This window comes from Echinops telfairi, unplaced genomic scaffold (genome assembly GCF_000313985.2).
Source record: "Echinops telfairi isolate 266 unplaced genomic scaffold, ASM31398v2 ScPeMD7_4;HRSCAF=17, whole genome shotgun sequence".
NCBI lineage: Eukaryota > Metazoa > Chordata > Mammalia > Afrosoricida > Tenrecidae > Echinops > Echinops telfairi.
This window is the reverse complement of record NW_022103900.1, coordinates 39,212,907-39,230,917: the sequence shown is the minus strand read 5'-3', so window position 1 is coordinate 39,230,917 and position 18,011 is coordinate 39,212,907. Positions and strand designations below refer to the sequence as shown.

Genomic DNA, 18,011 nt, shown 5'->3' with positions numbered 1-18,011 from the left:
TGGCTAGACCAGAGGATGTACACTGGTACAGACAGGAACTGGAAATGCAGGGAATCCACGGTGGATGATCCCTTCAGGACCAGTGGTGTGAGTGGCGATACTGGGAGGGTGGAAGGAGGGTGAGTTCAAAAGGGGGAACCGATTACAGGATCTACATATAACCTCCTCCCTGGGGGACGAACAACAGAAAAGTGGGTTAAGGGAGACAGCGGACAGTGCAAGATATGAAAAAATAATAATTTGTAAATTACTAAGGGTTCATGGGGTGGGGAGCAGGGAGGGAGGGGAAAAAATGAAGAGCTGATGCCAGGGGCTTGGGTGGAAAGCAAATGTTTTGAGAATGATGAGGTCAATGAATGTACAAATGTGCTTTACACAAATGATGTAAGTATGGATTGTGATATGTGTTATATGAGCCCCTAATAAAACGATTTTAAAAAAAACCTTTAACAAAAACTAACCCATGAGGTAATCTTGTAGATAAATTAACAAATTGTCTCACAAAGCACTTAATCTACTAGAAGTACTGTATTCCTTTAAAAATTCACCTCTGAGACTTGTCAACAATGTCTTTTAAATAAAGATGAAAATGTAAAGGAACCAGAAAACTAGATCAATGAAAACTAAATTTAGAATGGAGAGGAGAATGTTCATGCATCTTGCAGAATGTAAACAATATATTACTGAACAATTTGCGAACAAATTGAATCGGACCCTAACTGTGTAAACATCCACCCAAAGTCACACCAAAATATTGTATTTTTAAAAAGAAAATCCTGTTGAGCCCAGTTTTGAGATATGGGGTACCCAGATATGGAGTCAACATGATGGCAGCTAGTCGTTTTCTCTATGCCATTCTTTATTCTATTCATTGATCAAGTATTTACTAAGTGGCAACCACAGGTTTCTCTATCAAGCTTGGTACTAAGTGCTGAAGAGTATAGCGCAATTATAAATAACCTAGATGCTTTTATAAATATTTAGAATATGCATGGCCTGGAAAAGAATTTTTTAAATAGCCAAGTAAGTCCACTAATGAGCTGAAATAGTTATAGCTTTAATAAATACTTACCTCCAGTGCCTGCATTCGTTTTAGCAATATTTTATTTTCAATATTCTTAATTTTTTCTTCATAAAACTCCAAAAATGTCTTTTTGTAGACTAGTTTCATATTGTACTTCTTTGCCATTCTGTTCAAAAAAGATTATTTAATTAAAAGGCTTCCTAAAAGTTTCTAAATTCTTGGTAGTTCGCTTTTGCAAAACAGTGATATCCTATAGGTTAAACTAAAATAGCTATTATCTCCTTCATAAAATCACAGTAGGGTGATAAAGACAGTTGGGTAATTAAGGGTTGCAACCAATAATTATGACTACAATAAGGCAATATGCATTTGGAATCTTCAGTGGGGAGCCAGAAAGCTCTATCAAAATAACAATATAGGTCAGAAAGAGGAAAGTGTCATGTGGCTATGAGATGAACTTCAGGGAAAAACTTTTCTATTGTTTACTTATTTCCCCTATTTGAACTTCTATAGCAGCACTGAAAACAGCTTAAAATATTATTTTATCTCAGATTATCTGGCAAGATGTCTTGAGCTGCTTCTATTTCAGATTCCTTTTCACCTAGCTTTAAAATGTGAAGGTTCTGAAAGTTGGTCCCAGGGCTCTAACTCATACTCCAACCTTTACATTCCTGTGATTTATCTGCAGACCACACTGATTTATTCCAACACTCACTAGAAATCTCCACCTGGATGCGTTACAGGTATTTTCCAACATCCCATATCCAAAGCTGAACCCCATCAGATTGTTCTGACAATCTTTACTATTTGAGCACGCCTATCTAATGGTTCGGAGCCCTGATAGCGTAGTGGTTATGAGCTAGGCTGTCATCTGCAAGGTTGGCAGTTTGAAACCACCAGCTGCTTCCTGGGAGAGATGAGGCTTTCTGCTCCTTTAAACATTTACCGTCTCGGAAACTCCCAATGAAGAGTTCTACCCTGTCCTATAAGGTGGTCACTATGAGTCAGCATCGACTCAAAGGAAGTGAGGTTGATTTCTTGGTTATCTAATGATTCAAGCCAGAAATCTGGGAGCTATCTGAATCATCTTCCTCTCTCCTATACCCATTAAGTTTAACACACCACAAAATCTTTACCATTTTACCTATAACATACTCCAAATAATCTCACTTCTTACCACTCTTCATTTGACTCCAGTCTACTTTTCAATCACCATTCTAACTCAGTTTGGGCAATATAATAGCCCAATAGCTTGTTTTTCTGGTTCCATTCTTAAACTTCAACCAATTTTTAACTAGTCAGATTAAGCTTTCAAAATTACGTGCCTGGCTCTGTCCCTTCCCTCGTAAAATCTTTTTTAGGCTCTGGTATGCGCTGGACACAATTTAAAAGCCTTTAAACAATGTGACCATTCATTTAGAAAAAAATGTTCCTTCACTTTGAGCCATTCAGCCCCTCACACCCTCAGAGCGAGTTAAAGGCTCTCCTTTAGCACCTTGAACAAACCAAGTGCTTTCCCACTTAGGGCTTTTATACATTTTATCCCTCTCCTTGGAATATTCCAATCAGTCTTCAAATGACTCTCACCTACAAATCTTTAGCTATTAACTTGAACATCTCAAAATCTTCTATAGGTCTCCTCTACTACCTATTTTAATAAATAATTTAAAAATCTGTAACTATATAAACTTAAAATTATTAGGTCATTTCAATACAAATAACTGTTGTGCTTACTTTGCATTAAAACATAACTTTAGTTTTTATCTTTTGTGGGTTCACTAAAATCCCCACCTTCATTAAACAAGTCAAATTACAACAGTAGTATACTCAAAACATTTGTCTAATTTCTTCTTTTAAAAATTGAAGCATATAGACCGGAGGATGTATACTGGTATAGATAGAAACTGGAAACACAGGGAATCCAGGACAGATGAAGCCCTCAGGACCTGTGGTGAGAGTGGCAATACTCGGAAGGTGGAGGGAAGTTGGGGTAGAAAGGGGGAACCGATCACAAGGATCTACATATAACTCCCTTCCTGGGAGATGGACAACAGAAAAGTGGGTGAAGGTAGATGTTGAACAGTGTAAGACATGACAAAATAATAATTTATAAATTATCAAGGGTTCATAAGGGAGGAAGGGAGGGGGGCGGGGAGGGAGGTAGGGGATGAGGATTTGATACCAAGGGCTCAAGTAGAAAGAAAATGTTTTGAGAATGATGATAGCAACAAATGTACAAATGTGCTTGACACAATGGAGGTATGTATGGATTGTGATAAGAGTTGTACGAGCCCTCAATAAAATGATTTTAAAAAATTGAAGCATAGTAATATTTCCCCAAAGTTTACTAATTTTAATACAAAAATAAAATATGATTTAAAATTAATTTTACCATTTTGCCTATAAATTATGCATATATTTTCCTTATGCTAAATGACAAATCTACCATCATCATATCAATGAAGATTCAAAACAATCCTATATGATAGACTAGATCTGCCCCAAGGGTTTCTAAAACTATACATCTTTACAGGAACAGAAAAGCCTCATCTTTCTCCCACAGAGAACCTAGTGTGTTTGAATAGCCGATTTAGTGGTTAGTAGCCCAAAACTTAAACTCACTGCACTACTAGGGTGCTAATGGTACATCACAGTGCTCTTTAATTTTCTAACATGTTACATAAAGTGTTTCTATTGTAAAATTCCTGAAAATCCTTCATCCCTAATTTTCACAATTCAAATACTTACCAACCAAAATTAAGCAGACAATAAAGCTGCTCCCTAGTTAATTTCAAAAAAATAATAAGGGACAAATCAAGATCAGTAGAATATGACATGGTCTATATTTAACTTTATTGTCATATTCTCTCCATTAAGGAAACTCCAAGACCAAGGTGCATCATAAGCTTCACCTGATAAATACAAGTCCTCTTAACTTCTCCCATGTCTATGGTTTGCCAAGACGCGTAGGGACTGCGGTGCATGGGTAAACACATTCCTGAATCAGGATTTTTATTACCAACAGTACCTGTCAAACAGGCAATTTCAAAGCTACAGATTTCCATGACAAAGATTCCATTTTAAGGTGGATCTTTGATTTATGAACATTCATTGAAGGTGCTTCAAAAGGCAGGTAGAAAAATTCCATTGCCTTTTAAGTCCATTTTCTATGAACTTTTTCAAACTCCCTTGTCCATCTGAGCTGCCAACAGTTACTGCTTGCAATGTCAGGTATTTTTTGCCACAAGTTGAAGGCACTGGGCTTCCTTTGTTATCCACAGAATACAAAAAAAAATCCATGAAGTGGAAACAAGCTCAAACTAAAGCTAAATAGGTAAGGCTGTAGACCTACGGTACCAATCTTGGGTCTGAGGATATAGTCTTTTTTATAAAGCTATGCTTTCACTGGGTCTCATTAAAAAAATTATGATAAGACATAAATATATGGCTACCCCTTTTTTCCCTTATAAGGCAAAAAAAGAATAATAACAGATTAATGGGATTCTTACTCATTTAGCAATGGAAAATAAACCAAGAATTCAGGAACATCCACAACACCTTCCAAGTTGAAATCATATTTGCATCCAAATAATGGGTAATCTCCTTTCTTCTGAAATTTCACAGTATATATTTCATTTCCAAATGATTCTGTTTCTGAAGCTTCAAGGCGTTTTCTGTAAAGGTTAAATCCCACCCCACCCCCCAAAAGAAAAAGGTTAAAATTGTTATTAGCTCAGATTGCTATACAAATTTATTTTGATCAGATTATACATATAATAAAACTACATCGTGAATTAAAAAATACATTTGATTAGCTTCTTCAGTGGAATTTGAGGTACCTTCAAGAGGCAATATAATTAAAGAATATTAATAATCTCATTAATAAAATTAGGCTGGAAATAATCCCAGTATTCCAGAATCCCAGTATTCAATCTCTGTGCTTCAGTATCCAATCTACAGTTTGCCTGCGTCTATAATCTCTACCTTGATGTATCATCATGTCCAATTTACAAATGGGCTAAGTTTTAAAAGTTCATCTGCAATTTTATCTTTTGAACACTGAATTAAAATATTTACTCAAATATATTATCAGCACTTACTTAACTATAAACATACACATCAATTCAACAAATAACTATGCATTAATCAATCATGCAAATTTAAGTGGTCTAGTTGGGAAGAAGTCCTGGTGATGCAATATTTAAAGCACTGATGTACTACGTAATAGAAAGGTTCGTGGTTCAAATCCATACCGTGACTTCATAAGCAAACACACCTGCTGATCTGCTAGTGTAAAGATGACTGCTTAAGAAACACTATGGAGTTGGAACTAACTCAAGGTACAATAATTGGTGTAATTAAGAGAAATGGTACATTTATAAACTTCTTATGAGAAATGATAACTATTTTCCGGTAAAAATTTACTATAGTACATGCTTTATAAACCCTAATTCTAATAAACTATTACCAATTTTATTACTGAATTGTTCGTAACCTATAATACTTACATCAGCTCAAAGCTATTTGGTGTGGTACCAATAAAATAGCCTCCAGGGTTAAGTCTCTCACAAGCATTTCTAAGCATTGTGTCAGCCTGCTCATAGGATTCAAATGAGTAATGACAAACAAACTGACAACTGCAGATGTCAAAGAACATTTTTGAATCAAGGAATTTTCCGGGTAAAAGTTCCTGAAACAAATTAAAGTGGGTTAACATCTAAAAGTAACTACCCAACCCCAAACCCACTGTGATCAAGTCAGATTTAAGGCAGTTAATCTTTCTAGGTGCAGATACCCTCATCTTTACCCAACAAGCAAATGATGGATTTGAGCTGCCACCTTTATAGTGAGCAGTCCAATACTTATTTAGCAACATCACCAAGTAGCTACAATACTGATTAAAATCTTTCAGTAAATTAATTTCTAGAATTTAGGGATCTAATGGGAAAAATACCCAAGCGAGGTAACTGAGAGTTGGAAGTTTGATCCTACTCAGTAGCTCACTAAGAAAAAAGACCTGATGAACTGCTCCTATAAAGATTACAGTCTAGAAAAACTGTATAGTAACTTAAAAGGGGAGTGGGTGTGGGAGGGAATCTGATGTGGGGAAAAGAAAAAACAAATTAAGCAAGCCATTTAAAGGAGACTGGCCTCTGGTATTTAAAAACAAAATAAGGGCATTTTAAAGGTTTCTGACTTTCTAGTAGTATACTTTCTTTCAAAACAGCAAACATAATGTATATGGCTAAATATCAATAGTTTAATGAGATGCTAAGTCAAAGAACATTAAGTTTAAGGTGAGATTATCACCACTGCTGCAGTTTTAAAAATTTGTAGTTGTTAGGAGATTCAGAAATAGCTGGAAGGTACATCAAGCTTCTGATATGTTGACAAACTTCCCAAATAAATTATCAGATGAATAAAGCATGCTACCAAATTGCTATATTTCAAAATCCTAGAAAATGGGTGAAACAGAAAAGCACCAATAATTTCAGCAGCTCACATTAAATAAAAAACTCTCTGTAGCGCCCACTTGGTCTTTTAAAGAAATTTCTGGTTGAAAGTAAAAACACATGTCCTGCAATTTATGGCTTAAAGGACATTAAAAACAACCAAAAAGGGATTAACTTTTAAAGCAAATCATTTACCCAAACTAAAAACATAAAAAATACAAATTAAAAATAACAGTACCTTTGAACAATCAGCAGTTATAAATTCTGCATTGAAAATAAATTCATTGTCACGACAGCGATGCTTCATGTCATCATACCGTTGCTGGCACTGCTTGACAGAAACATCAGCAATATCTGGAGAAGGGATGACATAATTGTTAGCACACACCCAGACTGAGAAATGAGAAAAGGTAAATTCATACACAGCAAACATCTAGAAATTAATCTAAATTTTGACATGAAATTCATTCATAAGGAAAAACTTTATTTCCTTCAAATAAAAGGGAAAGTTGTTCTAATGCGAATGTCCTATTAATTTTTAAAAGGTAGTGGTAACAGAAAAGTTCTAGCATGCTTTTTAAATGCTTACGGTCAAAAGCAAATAGACTCAAATTTGAATTATAAAACCCAGCAATATCTATTTTCTACTGTGCATATTCAAAAGTGAAGACTCTGGTTGTTAGGTAGCTGGCTTTGACTCATGGTGACCACTTGAATGAGAGAACAAAACATTGCTTGGTCATGCACTATCTTCTAGAGCAGTGGTTCTCAACCTTCCTAATGCCGCGACCCTTCCGTACAGCTTCTCATGCTGTGGTGACCCCCAACCATAAAATGATTTTCGTGGCTACTTCATAACTGTTATTTTGCTACTGTTATGAATCAGGCAACCCCTGTGAAAGGGTCGCTCAACCCCCAAAGGGGTCGCCCGACTATAAATTGAGAACTGGCTCTTCTAGATCATTTAACTCCATTGTGACCCTGGTGACAATTGACCTCATTAAGGAAAATTTCCTTTGCCTTTGCTGGTCCCTTTTACTTTACCCAACATGATGTTCTTTTCTAGAGATCAAATGCTCTGATGACAATGTCCAAAGAAACCAGTTCAAGTCTTGAACAATATTTTCTGATTCATTGGGCTTTCACAGGCTAAGTATTTTTTAAAGTTTTATTGGCATGTACGTCAATCATTCAATCATATTAAGAAGAGTTGTGCAATCACCACCAGTAAATTTTAGAGCATTTTCTTCCCGTACTCATGTTGTTAGCTCTTCATTTCTGCCCATCCTCCCGTCAGGCCCCTCACTCCAAAAAACCAAACCCACTGATACCGAATCAAGGCTGATTCATATGACGCTGCTGAGGACTCTTGAACTGTTTACAGGAGCAGAAAGCTCAGAGCTTCTGGTGGTTTCGAACTGCCAACATGAGGATTACAGTCCAACCTTTAACTACTACACTACCAGGGATCCTGAGTAATTATTAATCTAATCCAGTTAATCTCCATAGATTTACCGATCCTCCTAGATTTCACACACAGAAAATCATGCAACACACAAACAGGAGGCAGATAAACGACGACTAGAAAGCACTTAGAAAGAAGGCATAAAATGTTAAAAACTGAAACAACTTTAAAATGTTTTGATAAGGTATTACATTTTAACCTAACTACATTTGCCGTAATTGGACTTGACTGTGCTCTGACAGCAAGGCTTTTCACATCTGTGGATTGTGTTCAGTGGGGATTCACCAGAGGCTTAATCCACGTGATCTTGCTCTTTTCTTTTTTTAAAATTTAATTCTTTTATCATGGATTGCTTATATGGTAGACAATAATACAATATTAAGAAATATATCATCCTCAGTAACTCAATATTCATCAGGAATATCTGATCGTTAGAGGTAAAGCCCTTAGAACTTCCATTTAAAAGTAAAACTTCTTTTAAAAAATAAATTTAAAAATTTATGAAAATTTTAAGAAGTTTTGGGAATGAAAATTATAAAAGTCAATGTTATACATGTTAAAATCGAACATTACTTATATATTTTTAAGAGTACAAAGTACTTTCACTCGTTCTGCGAAACTGGAATATTTACTTAAGTCTTACAGTCTAAAAATGTTTGGAAACATTTTTCTTCTAGTCATGAAAACCCATTCTAATGCCTTTACCAAGAGTCACTATATCCAGATAAAACTACCTTATGGCTTCAATAGTTAACAAGATTTAATATAGTTGAAGGTATGAAGTAGCAGCTCCATCTTTCCATGTTGCTACGGTCTGATATTACAGTTCTGCACAGTGGACATGTTTTTTTTCTGTTTGAACCATAAGGGAATACATTCTTCACAAAATATATGCTGACAGATGAGAATTGGCTACACTGTCTCTTGCAGGCAGCTACACCACAACTTGGTCATGTAAAAAATACTCACAAAACCTGTCTGAAAGTTCTCAGACTCTAAAAAGGTCCAAAAGTTTCAGTATGAGGTAGAGCAAAACCAGCAATATGCCACGACTCCGTTTAGTTACATTACTAAACTCCGTAACAGCTTATGAAACCAAACTGGTCTGGGGACAAAGGTTCAGTAATACTGACATAATTGTCCCACAAGCATATACCCAAACCCTTTGGATGTAAAAGGCATGATGAAAGAAGGCACTAAAATGAGTCATTTTAAACCCATGAAAATGAATTTCAGAATGAAATCTGTAATACCAAAATCCAAAGTATTTCCCCAAAATCAAGTGGTCCAAAGTAGGTTTTAAAAAGTTGTGCTGTAATAGACTAAGAATGAAAGGGACAATCCTGCTAAGAATACAAATAACCAAGCACATTGAATCTTTGAGCACCTTGATCTTAGAAAAACCTTATTTACAATGCTTGTTTGCATATAACAAGTTTGACACACAATCAAAATATATGGAAGACTCTTTTACAACCATTTGAAGAGAACAGAACTCTGAGGAGTTTTTACTGTTCCCGAGACTCCGTGGCAGCAGTGTCATCTGGTTGCCTTGCCTCACTGTGTGGGTGACTCCCTAAGTGACTATGTACACATCCATGGGTGCAATGCGGGCACCTGGCCTTATATTCCTGGAGACGGAATTTTCAGCCTGTTCTTTCGGTATGGGGTTTATTTGGATATGAACATCTCCAGAATGGAGGGAAAATCCCTTCTCCAAGCACATTGCCTGCAGTCCCTGGAGGACTACACAGTTGGCTTGCTTGGTCCTTGAATACTTCTTCTCTGATCCAAATTTTTCTTTTAGGGATTTTTTTTTTCATGATAGAAAGTACCCCAAGACCTGGACAGCGACAGCAAAAGCAGGTGCAACACCGCCCTAGCCCCCCACATTGTACTCAATCCGCACAACCAGCCGCTCTGGTGGAGGAGACAGAGGCTGACCCTGCTAATTCTTGAAGTAAATTGCCAGGCTTTTGTTTCTAATTAGTGTGGACATGCCACTGAAATTTGCTTACCCCGGATAACTCTGCTGGTATTTGAAATACTGGTAGTAAAGCTTCCAGCATCAGAGAAACATACAAGTAACCGCAGTACAATAAACTGACAGTCAAGTGGTGGGTGTAATATGTACTTTAATTAAAATACAAGCACAGAAGACAGGAAATGGGAAATACTGCCTCAAATTCTTGGTAAATCAAATAAAATCTAGTAAAAGAAAACTCACATTTAATCGAATACAGTATGTTCTTTTGTAATTGGTTAATTTCACCCATTTAACCGAATACACTATGTCCTTTTGTAATTGATTAATTTCACCTAAGGAATCTGTTGGCACGATGGATTAAGGGACGCTGGACTGCTTACCTTAAGGTCAGTGGTTCAAACCTACAGCCACTATGCAAGATAAAGACAAGGCTGTCTGGTGTTGTAAAGATTTATAATCTTGAAAACCCTAAAAAGCTCTACTCTATCCTATAATAGAGTTGCTATGAGTGAGAATAAAATCAGGAAAAGTGTATCAGGATTGTAGCCTTTCACCTTACTACAGGTTGTTGGTTTTGCACTACTAATTGCTGGATCTTCAAGTTACTGATTCTGGCTTCCCTTTTTGATGTGCGTGCTGGTTGTTCACTGACTTAAGTAAGGCTCTTAATGCATCCCAGACTTGGGTATGTTTTCATTTTTGTTTGCCTCTAGGGATTTTCTTTCACATTTTCTATCTTCTATTAATCGGCAAGTTGGTTTTTTAAAATTATTTTATTGGGGGCTCATACAATTCTTATCACAATCCATACATACATCCATTGTATCAAGCACATATGTACATTTGTTGTCCTCATCATTCTCAAAACATTTGCTTTCTACTTTAGCCCTTAATATCAGTTGCTCATTTTCTTCCTCTCCCCCTCCCTCATGAATCCTTCATAATTCATAAATTATTACAGTTTTGTCATAAGTTACACTGTCCGACTTCTCCCTCCGCCCTCTTCTCTGCTGTCCATCCCCCAGGGAGGAGGCTATACTTAGATTCTTGTAACTGGTTCCCCCCTTCTACCCCACATTCCCTTCACCCTCCAGGCATTGCCACTCTCACCACTGGTCCTAAAGGAGTCATCTATCCTGGATTCCCTGTGTTTCCAGTTCCTATCTGTATCACTGTACATCCTCTGGTCTAGCCAGATTTGTAAGGTAGAATTGGGATCATGATAGTGGAGGAGAGGAAGCATTTAGGAACTAGAGGAAAGTTATAGTTTCATCGTTGCTGCCCTGCACCCTGACTGGCTTGTTTCCTCCCCACAACCCTTCAGTAATCGGCAAGTTTTAAGCAGGGTGTTATTCAATTTCTGTGGTTTTAATTTTTCCCCTTTGGTCTTTCTATTATTTTTCTGATTTTATAGCACTGTGATCCAAAAAGATGTTTTATATTATTTTTACCTTTTTAAATTTACTGAACTTGTTTTGTGGACTCACATTATGCTCTATTTTGAAGAATGATCTTTGTGCACTGGAAAATACATACTGCGTTTTTTTGGTTGTTGTTTTTATTTTTTTCATACTGCATTGTTGGGTGGAATGTTTTGTACTTGTGCATATCTGAGGCCAAAGGTTGGTTGCTTGTGTAGCTGCGATTGTATCTTTGCTGAGTTACTAGGTGTTCTGTCTTTGAAACTCATGAATGTGAAAAAGTTTCCTAATATTGTGGATATATCCTTATCTCTTTTCAATACTGTTAATGTTTACTGTACGTACCTTGGGCTGTTTCATTTTATTTACTTTTTTGCCCAACAGTTTTATTCACACATAATTCACATGTCATACAATTTACTAGTTCAAGAATATCAGGAAGAGTTGTATAACCATCACCACAATTTTTTAGTAAGTTTTATCTTTTAATGACTCAAATTATTTTTTAAATGATCAGTTACAGTAAATACCAACAGATATGACCTTTGTACATGAAAACTCTTATTGATGTATGTATGGATTGTAATAAGAGTTGTATGAGCCCCCAATAAAATGATTAAAAATATATATATATTAAAAAAAATAAACAGGTTTTTGGGAACTGCTCAGTTAGACACTCATAGGTGGTAGAGGGCACTTCCTATGTCAATAACATCAGAAAGGGCATAATGCCAGCTTGTCCCACTTTCAGGGAGAAGACTGACAATTCTTTGAGTTGTCAAGTTACTACTAATCTTTAATTTTTAGCATCTTTTTATGACTGTTGAATAGATCTATCATTTCATAAAGTGTTAGAAAACAATGGTTTAATATTATTTTTGTTTTATTAGCTATAACTTTCCATTAGGAAACTTTCCTTAACAAATATTTCCTTGCTTGAAATAATATTCATAATAAATGTTTGATGCCACTTCCTTCATTTATGCATTTCTGATTAATGAGCATGTTTCCCAGCAATCTACAAAAATGATCAATGAGGCTTTATTCCTTGGATGTTTCAATCCAATGCAATCATTATTCCTTTTGATTTCCAAATTGTCCAATCTTTGGCCAGTGGAGGTATTTCCACGTTTGATATTTTCCTTCCTTGAGAAAACATGGGCTACCCCAGGCTCCTTACCCTTATTAATGATCTCCCATTAATGTCTGAGGTCTCATTTTTTAAAATTGTCCATCTTGTGCACAGCCTCATGATCTTATCCAAAGTTTCACAGTAGTAATAAAGGCTGAACACAAATCAGACACTGTCACACCATTCATTTGTCTTACCAGCACAAACTAGCTTGTTAATTCTTCCCTTTTTCCATTTGAGCAAATCTCCACCTTTACCACATCCCAGGTCCAAAACAGTAATATCACGCGTCTTTTTCTGTCGCACCTTTTCTAAAAATTCTCCTAAAAAAGGAAAATTTGTAAAAATAAGTTCTCTTCATTTTTACCAAAGCACAAACTGTTACTTCTAATAACACACTAACCTATGTCTCACACATAATATAAACAATTACACATTCATTTATAAAGTCAATTTATAATTTTTGGTAAACATTTCAAAATACAAATAAAATTAATTAATTTGATCTTCCATTAGACTAGACTCTGTGTGTGACATTATAGAACATAAAATAGGTTTTAAAGATTACTTTCAGAATTCAACATTAAATGTCAGACATTTAAAAATGCTAATTATGTAACAAAGAGTTCAAGAAGAAAGAAAATGTTTTGAAATGATGGTGGCAGTAATTGTACAATTATGCTTGATGTAACTGAATTGTGGATTGTTTTATCTGTAAGAGCTCCCAATAAAATGAATAAAAATAATGTTAATAAATTCTAATTAACAGAAAACCCAACACATGTTCATGATAAAAACTAGTTATTCAGAATTTTTTTACCTTTTTGTTTCTAAAGCTAAGTATTTAGTATACACCTAAGTCAGTGGTTCTCAACCTTCCTAATGCTGCGACCCTTTAGTACAGTTCCTCATGTGATAGTGACCCCCCAACCATAAAATTTTTTCTTGCTACCTCATAACTGTCATTTTGCTGTTATGAATTGTCATGTAAATATCTGATATGCAGGATATATTTTCATTGTTAAATTGAACAATTAAAGCATAGTGATTAATCACAAAAACAATATGTAATTATATATTGTGAAATATTTATTTCTAATTACAAAGAAATGAAATTTTGTCTTGAAGCATGGTGTAGCATGAGTAACCGTCTTCCCGCCAGGTACTTGTATGTGGGCGTATCTGCATGTGGGTGGACCCGCTTGGATAGAGCACCAGTGTCTCGGTTCATAAGACCATAGGAAATATGTGTTTTCTAATGGTCTTAGGCGACCCCTGTGAAAGGGTCGTTCGACCCCAAAGGTGTTGCAACCCACAGGTTGAGAACCGCTGACCTAAGTAAATCAATTAAGAGCTGGACTATATAAAGAAAATGAATCAGGATTGGATAGGTTCATTAATAACCTACAACATGCAGATGATACAGCCTTATTTGCTGAAAACCATGTTTGACTTGAAGCACTTCTTAAAGATCAAAGAATACAACATTTATTATGGAATCTAACTCAAAATATTAAGAAACTAAAATTCCTCATAACTAGACCATAGACTACAACATGATGAACAAAGTTTTGAAGGATTTCATCTTATTTGGATCCATACTCAATGCTGAACGCAACAGCAGTCAAGAAACTGAATTATGGATAGCATTGGGCAAATCTGCTGTAAAAGACCTTTTTCCAGTGTTGAGAACTTTGAAGACTAAGGTGCCCTTGATCCGAGCCACGGTCTCCTACACATGTGAAAGTTGAACAATGACTAAGGAAGATCACAGAAGAATTGATGCACTGGAATTGCGGTGTTGGTGAAGAATACTGAAAGCATTCAGTATGGTCGGAGGACCAAACAAATCTGTCTAGGAAGAAGTAAAGCCAGAACATTCTTTAGAAGGTGAGATTTCATATCTTATACTTTGGACCTGTTATCAGGAGGGATCAGTCCCTGCGGAAGGACATCATGCTTGCTAAAGAACAGATTCAGCAAAAAACAGGGAAAGCCCTCAGTAAATTGGAATGAAATGGATTTACACATTGGTTACAAAAATGGGCTGACGCATAGCTGGGAAGATGGCACAGGACTATGCAGGGTTTCATTCCATTACACACAGGGTTGGTATGAGTCAGAGCCATCTCTAGAGCACCTAACAACACGTAAATCAAAGTAATTGTGGGATGGTAGAGTTTAATTTTCACAAAAGGAGCCAGGCTTACTATAAGAAAACTACACGAGAACTGGTTAAAAAAAACCCTGTACTTAGTAGTTTCACCAGAATTCTTAAATACCTTGAAGTAAATATGGAACCTTCTCATCTCAATGTACCAAATTATACTAATGGCCAATGAATAAAATGGATGTTCCCATAGGTCAATTAGTAAATGGCTTGAATGTCAGTTAAAGGGCTTTCTCAGACAACTGAAGCACTTAGTAATTCTAAACCTTGATACAATACTTAATCCTAGATTATCACACCCTGTCATCACTGGTAAGTATAAAATTTTCCACTTCACATATATACTATTTTGATGGCTAGAATATTTTGTACAAATACTTCTGCTTTTCACTGTCTGCACGATATTATTAAACTTCAACAGAAGCACATGTATTTCATATTTAACTTTGTCATAAACTATTATAGCATAAACATTAAATTGAAAGATTGAGAAAAATAGCAATTATACAATCTCTTTATACAATGAGACTAATGAGAGGGGAATCATTATTAAATATTATTTTCAATGTACTCAATTATTTACTACACTAGTAGCGAGTTATGAGTTGGGTTACTAACTACAAGGTGAAGATTTATATATAAAAAACCCACACAGGCAGTTCTACTACTCTGTCCCATAGGGTCGCTATAAGACAGAATGAACTTGCTGGCAGTATTTACTAAGCTATAAACACTACAGAGAATACAGAAACGAATGCTAAGTGAATGAGTATTTGAGAAGAAGGCAGAGAAGCAGCTTGGCACAGAGCACCGCAATGATTGCATCTCACAGGTGCTGAGACCAAGGTAGTCATGGACGACTTGGTGGAACAGCTAATTAGGGCAAAATATCCTGAGTATGCTGAGATAATTTTTTGCTAAATCTGATTTACAGTCTTTTAAAAAGTATCTGTTACCTGATTATAAAGCATAAAAAAAGTACAATCTGAAAAATATGGCTAGATTAAGAAGACTTTTATAGGGATAATTGCCAGAATTCCCCCAGGACCAGTGGGGAGATAGTCATAAAGGTCAGCAGATACACCTGGAATTATGTATGTTTGGGTTTTTTTTTAACCTAGTTATCCTTTTTTCCTGTTTCTCTTTTTATTCAATCCTTTGTTTTATTTTTGTTTTGTCTCCGTTATTGTTGATGTTGCCTACCTATATAAGATAGACATGGGAAGCAAACTCTAGAAGAAAGCAACAGGACCCAGGACCAACGGTTCTGGAGGGACTCCGGGGAGGAGGTGGGTGAAGGGAGCGGTGAGCAAACAACGTCATTGACAAGGGAACAAACAGGAAATTAAAATCAACAACAAGGAGGAGGTAGAGAACCTGGGGGAGGATGGAGCAACAGCAATCAAACTGAGAGGCGGAAAAAGGGCGAGCATGATGGTGGTACAGGAGGAAGGTAAAAAGGAAACAGGAAAAGTCTAGGAAGCAAAGCTATAGATAGAGGTATAAACACAGGTGGCTGATATGTAAATACATTAATTCATAAAAATAGAGGTATTGGCCTATGTACATATATTTATATTGGCAATACAATGAGGTACTTTGAGCCTTTGCTCAAGCTCTGCCTCAACACAAGAATACTTTGTTTTAACAACCTGGCATTCTGTGATGCTCACCATCCTTGATGAAGACAAAACGGGTGCATAAGCAAATGTGGTGAAGAAAGTGGATGGTGCCCGGCTATCAAAAGATAAAGTGTATGGGGTCTTAAAGGCTTGAAGCTAAACAGGTAGCCATCTAGCAGAGAAGCAACAAGCCACATGGAAGAAGCACCCCAGCCTGTGCGACCGTGAGGTGTTGAAGGGATCGGGTAACAGGCATCAGAAGATCCAAAACAAACAAATAAAAAGTAAAACCATATTGTTGAGAACAAGGGGGGGTCAAAGCAGAGAACCCAAACCCATCTGTAGATAATGAAACATCCCTCAGAGAAGGGTCACAGGAAGGGATAAGTCAACCAAGGCACAATATAGCATCGATGAAACACAGACTATTCCTCTGGTAACTTGAGGTGTCCTCATTCTGCACTATCATGACCCCAGTACTGCCTTTCACTGCAGGTTAGACCGCAACATGTGCACAGGTACAGATAAGAGCTCAGGACAGGCGGAATCCAGGAACAGGAATGGGAGTATTGATACCATGAAAGGTGGAGAGAGGGGAGGAGGAGGGAACCAATGGGAGGTTGGGGGGGAGACAGTGGTTGGTATAAGATATGAAAATAATAACACTTAATAATTTATCAGGGGGTTATGAGGATTGGGGGAGAGGGGGCAGATCTGATCCCAAGGGCTCAAATAGGAAATAAATGCTTAGAGAATGATGGCAACATATGTACAGATATACTTAATAAATTTGATATACAGATTGGTATAAAGGCTGTAAGAATCCCAATAAAATGATCTTTTAATAAAAAAAGAATCTATTTAACTAATAGATCACATACAAATAATATATAATAAACTCCCAATGACAGTTTACCTGCATTACTGGGGAGAAGGAGAAAAAAACAAAAAAAGCTGAAATAAATTAGGATTGGTAAGGAATCTGCCTTAACCCAGAAAATGTCTTAAAAAAGAAAATTACCCTGGCTGACAACGACAAATAAATACTTTGTCACGAAACATAAAGATTATGAACCTTCCCCAGAAGAATTTATTTCAGAAGGCAGCACTGAAGCTGCAGCTCAGGGAAAGGGAAATGTGTGATCAGAGCACACAGGAGCAAATGAAGGGGAATGAAGAGAGAGTGGAGCACATCCTGGCCCACCAAACCTTGAGGATGATATTCCCGCTCACAGCAACCAATCCACAGAGAAGAGCATATGGCTGGCCCCACTATGAGACATGACATCCCTCAATGACCCATAGCCCTACAGGGGGCATTGGAGACTGTACGGGAATTGTGCCTGATCTGATCCCACCACGCTGAGGCAAAAAACTAAGGGTGTGCAACAGAAAAGCAAGGGGAACAAAGCAACGAAATCCCCAGGGAATACCAAAAATAGACTTTGAGGCCAGGGCTTGGCAGGTGATCAGACTTGACCAGGAAAACACTCCTAAAGGCCAATAAACAGTCCCTGAACTAACAACAGCCCTTTCTTTCTTTCTTTCTTTTTTTTTGTCACTGGCTTTTTGTTGTTGTTTTAATTTCTTTTGTTGCCTTGTTTTGCTGTGTATTTCTTTGTGCATGTTATTATCTCCGCAGGTCTGTCTAAATGAGATAGGCTGGATGAATACTCTGGAGGAGAAAACAACAGGACCGACAGTTCCAGGGGGACATGGGAGAGGGGGAGGTGGGGG

The 18,011-nt window shown here is 36.7% G+C and overlaps 1 protein-coding gene across 2 annotated transcripts in view; it reads right to left on the bottom strand.

The window, feature by feature from the left end:
• RNMT (RNA guanine-7 methyltransferase) overlaps window positions 1–18,011 on the bottom strand; it is a 52,530-nt gene that overhangs the window by 27,264 nt on the left and 7,255 nt on the right. For both annotated transcript variants that reach the window (XM_004703846.2, XM_045298923.1), the window contains exons 4-8: window positions 12,680–12,805; window positions 6,716–6,831; window positions 5,533–5,714; window positions 4,534–4,698; window positions 1,073–1,190 (exon numbers count right to left, since the gene is read on the bottom strand). In XM_004703846.2, the coding sequence (XP_004703903.1) occupies window positions 1,073–1,190; window positions 4,534–4,698; window positions 5,533–5,714; window positions 6,716–6,831; window positions 12,680–12,805 (707 nt within the window). The remainder of the gene's footprint in view (window positions 1–1,072; window positions 1,191–4,533; window positions 4,699–5,532; window positions 5,715–6,715; window positions 6,832–12,679; window positions 12,806–18,011) is intronic.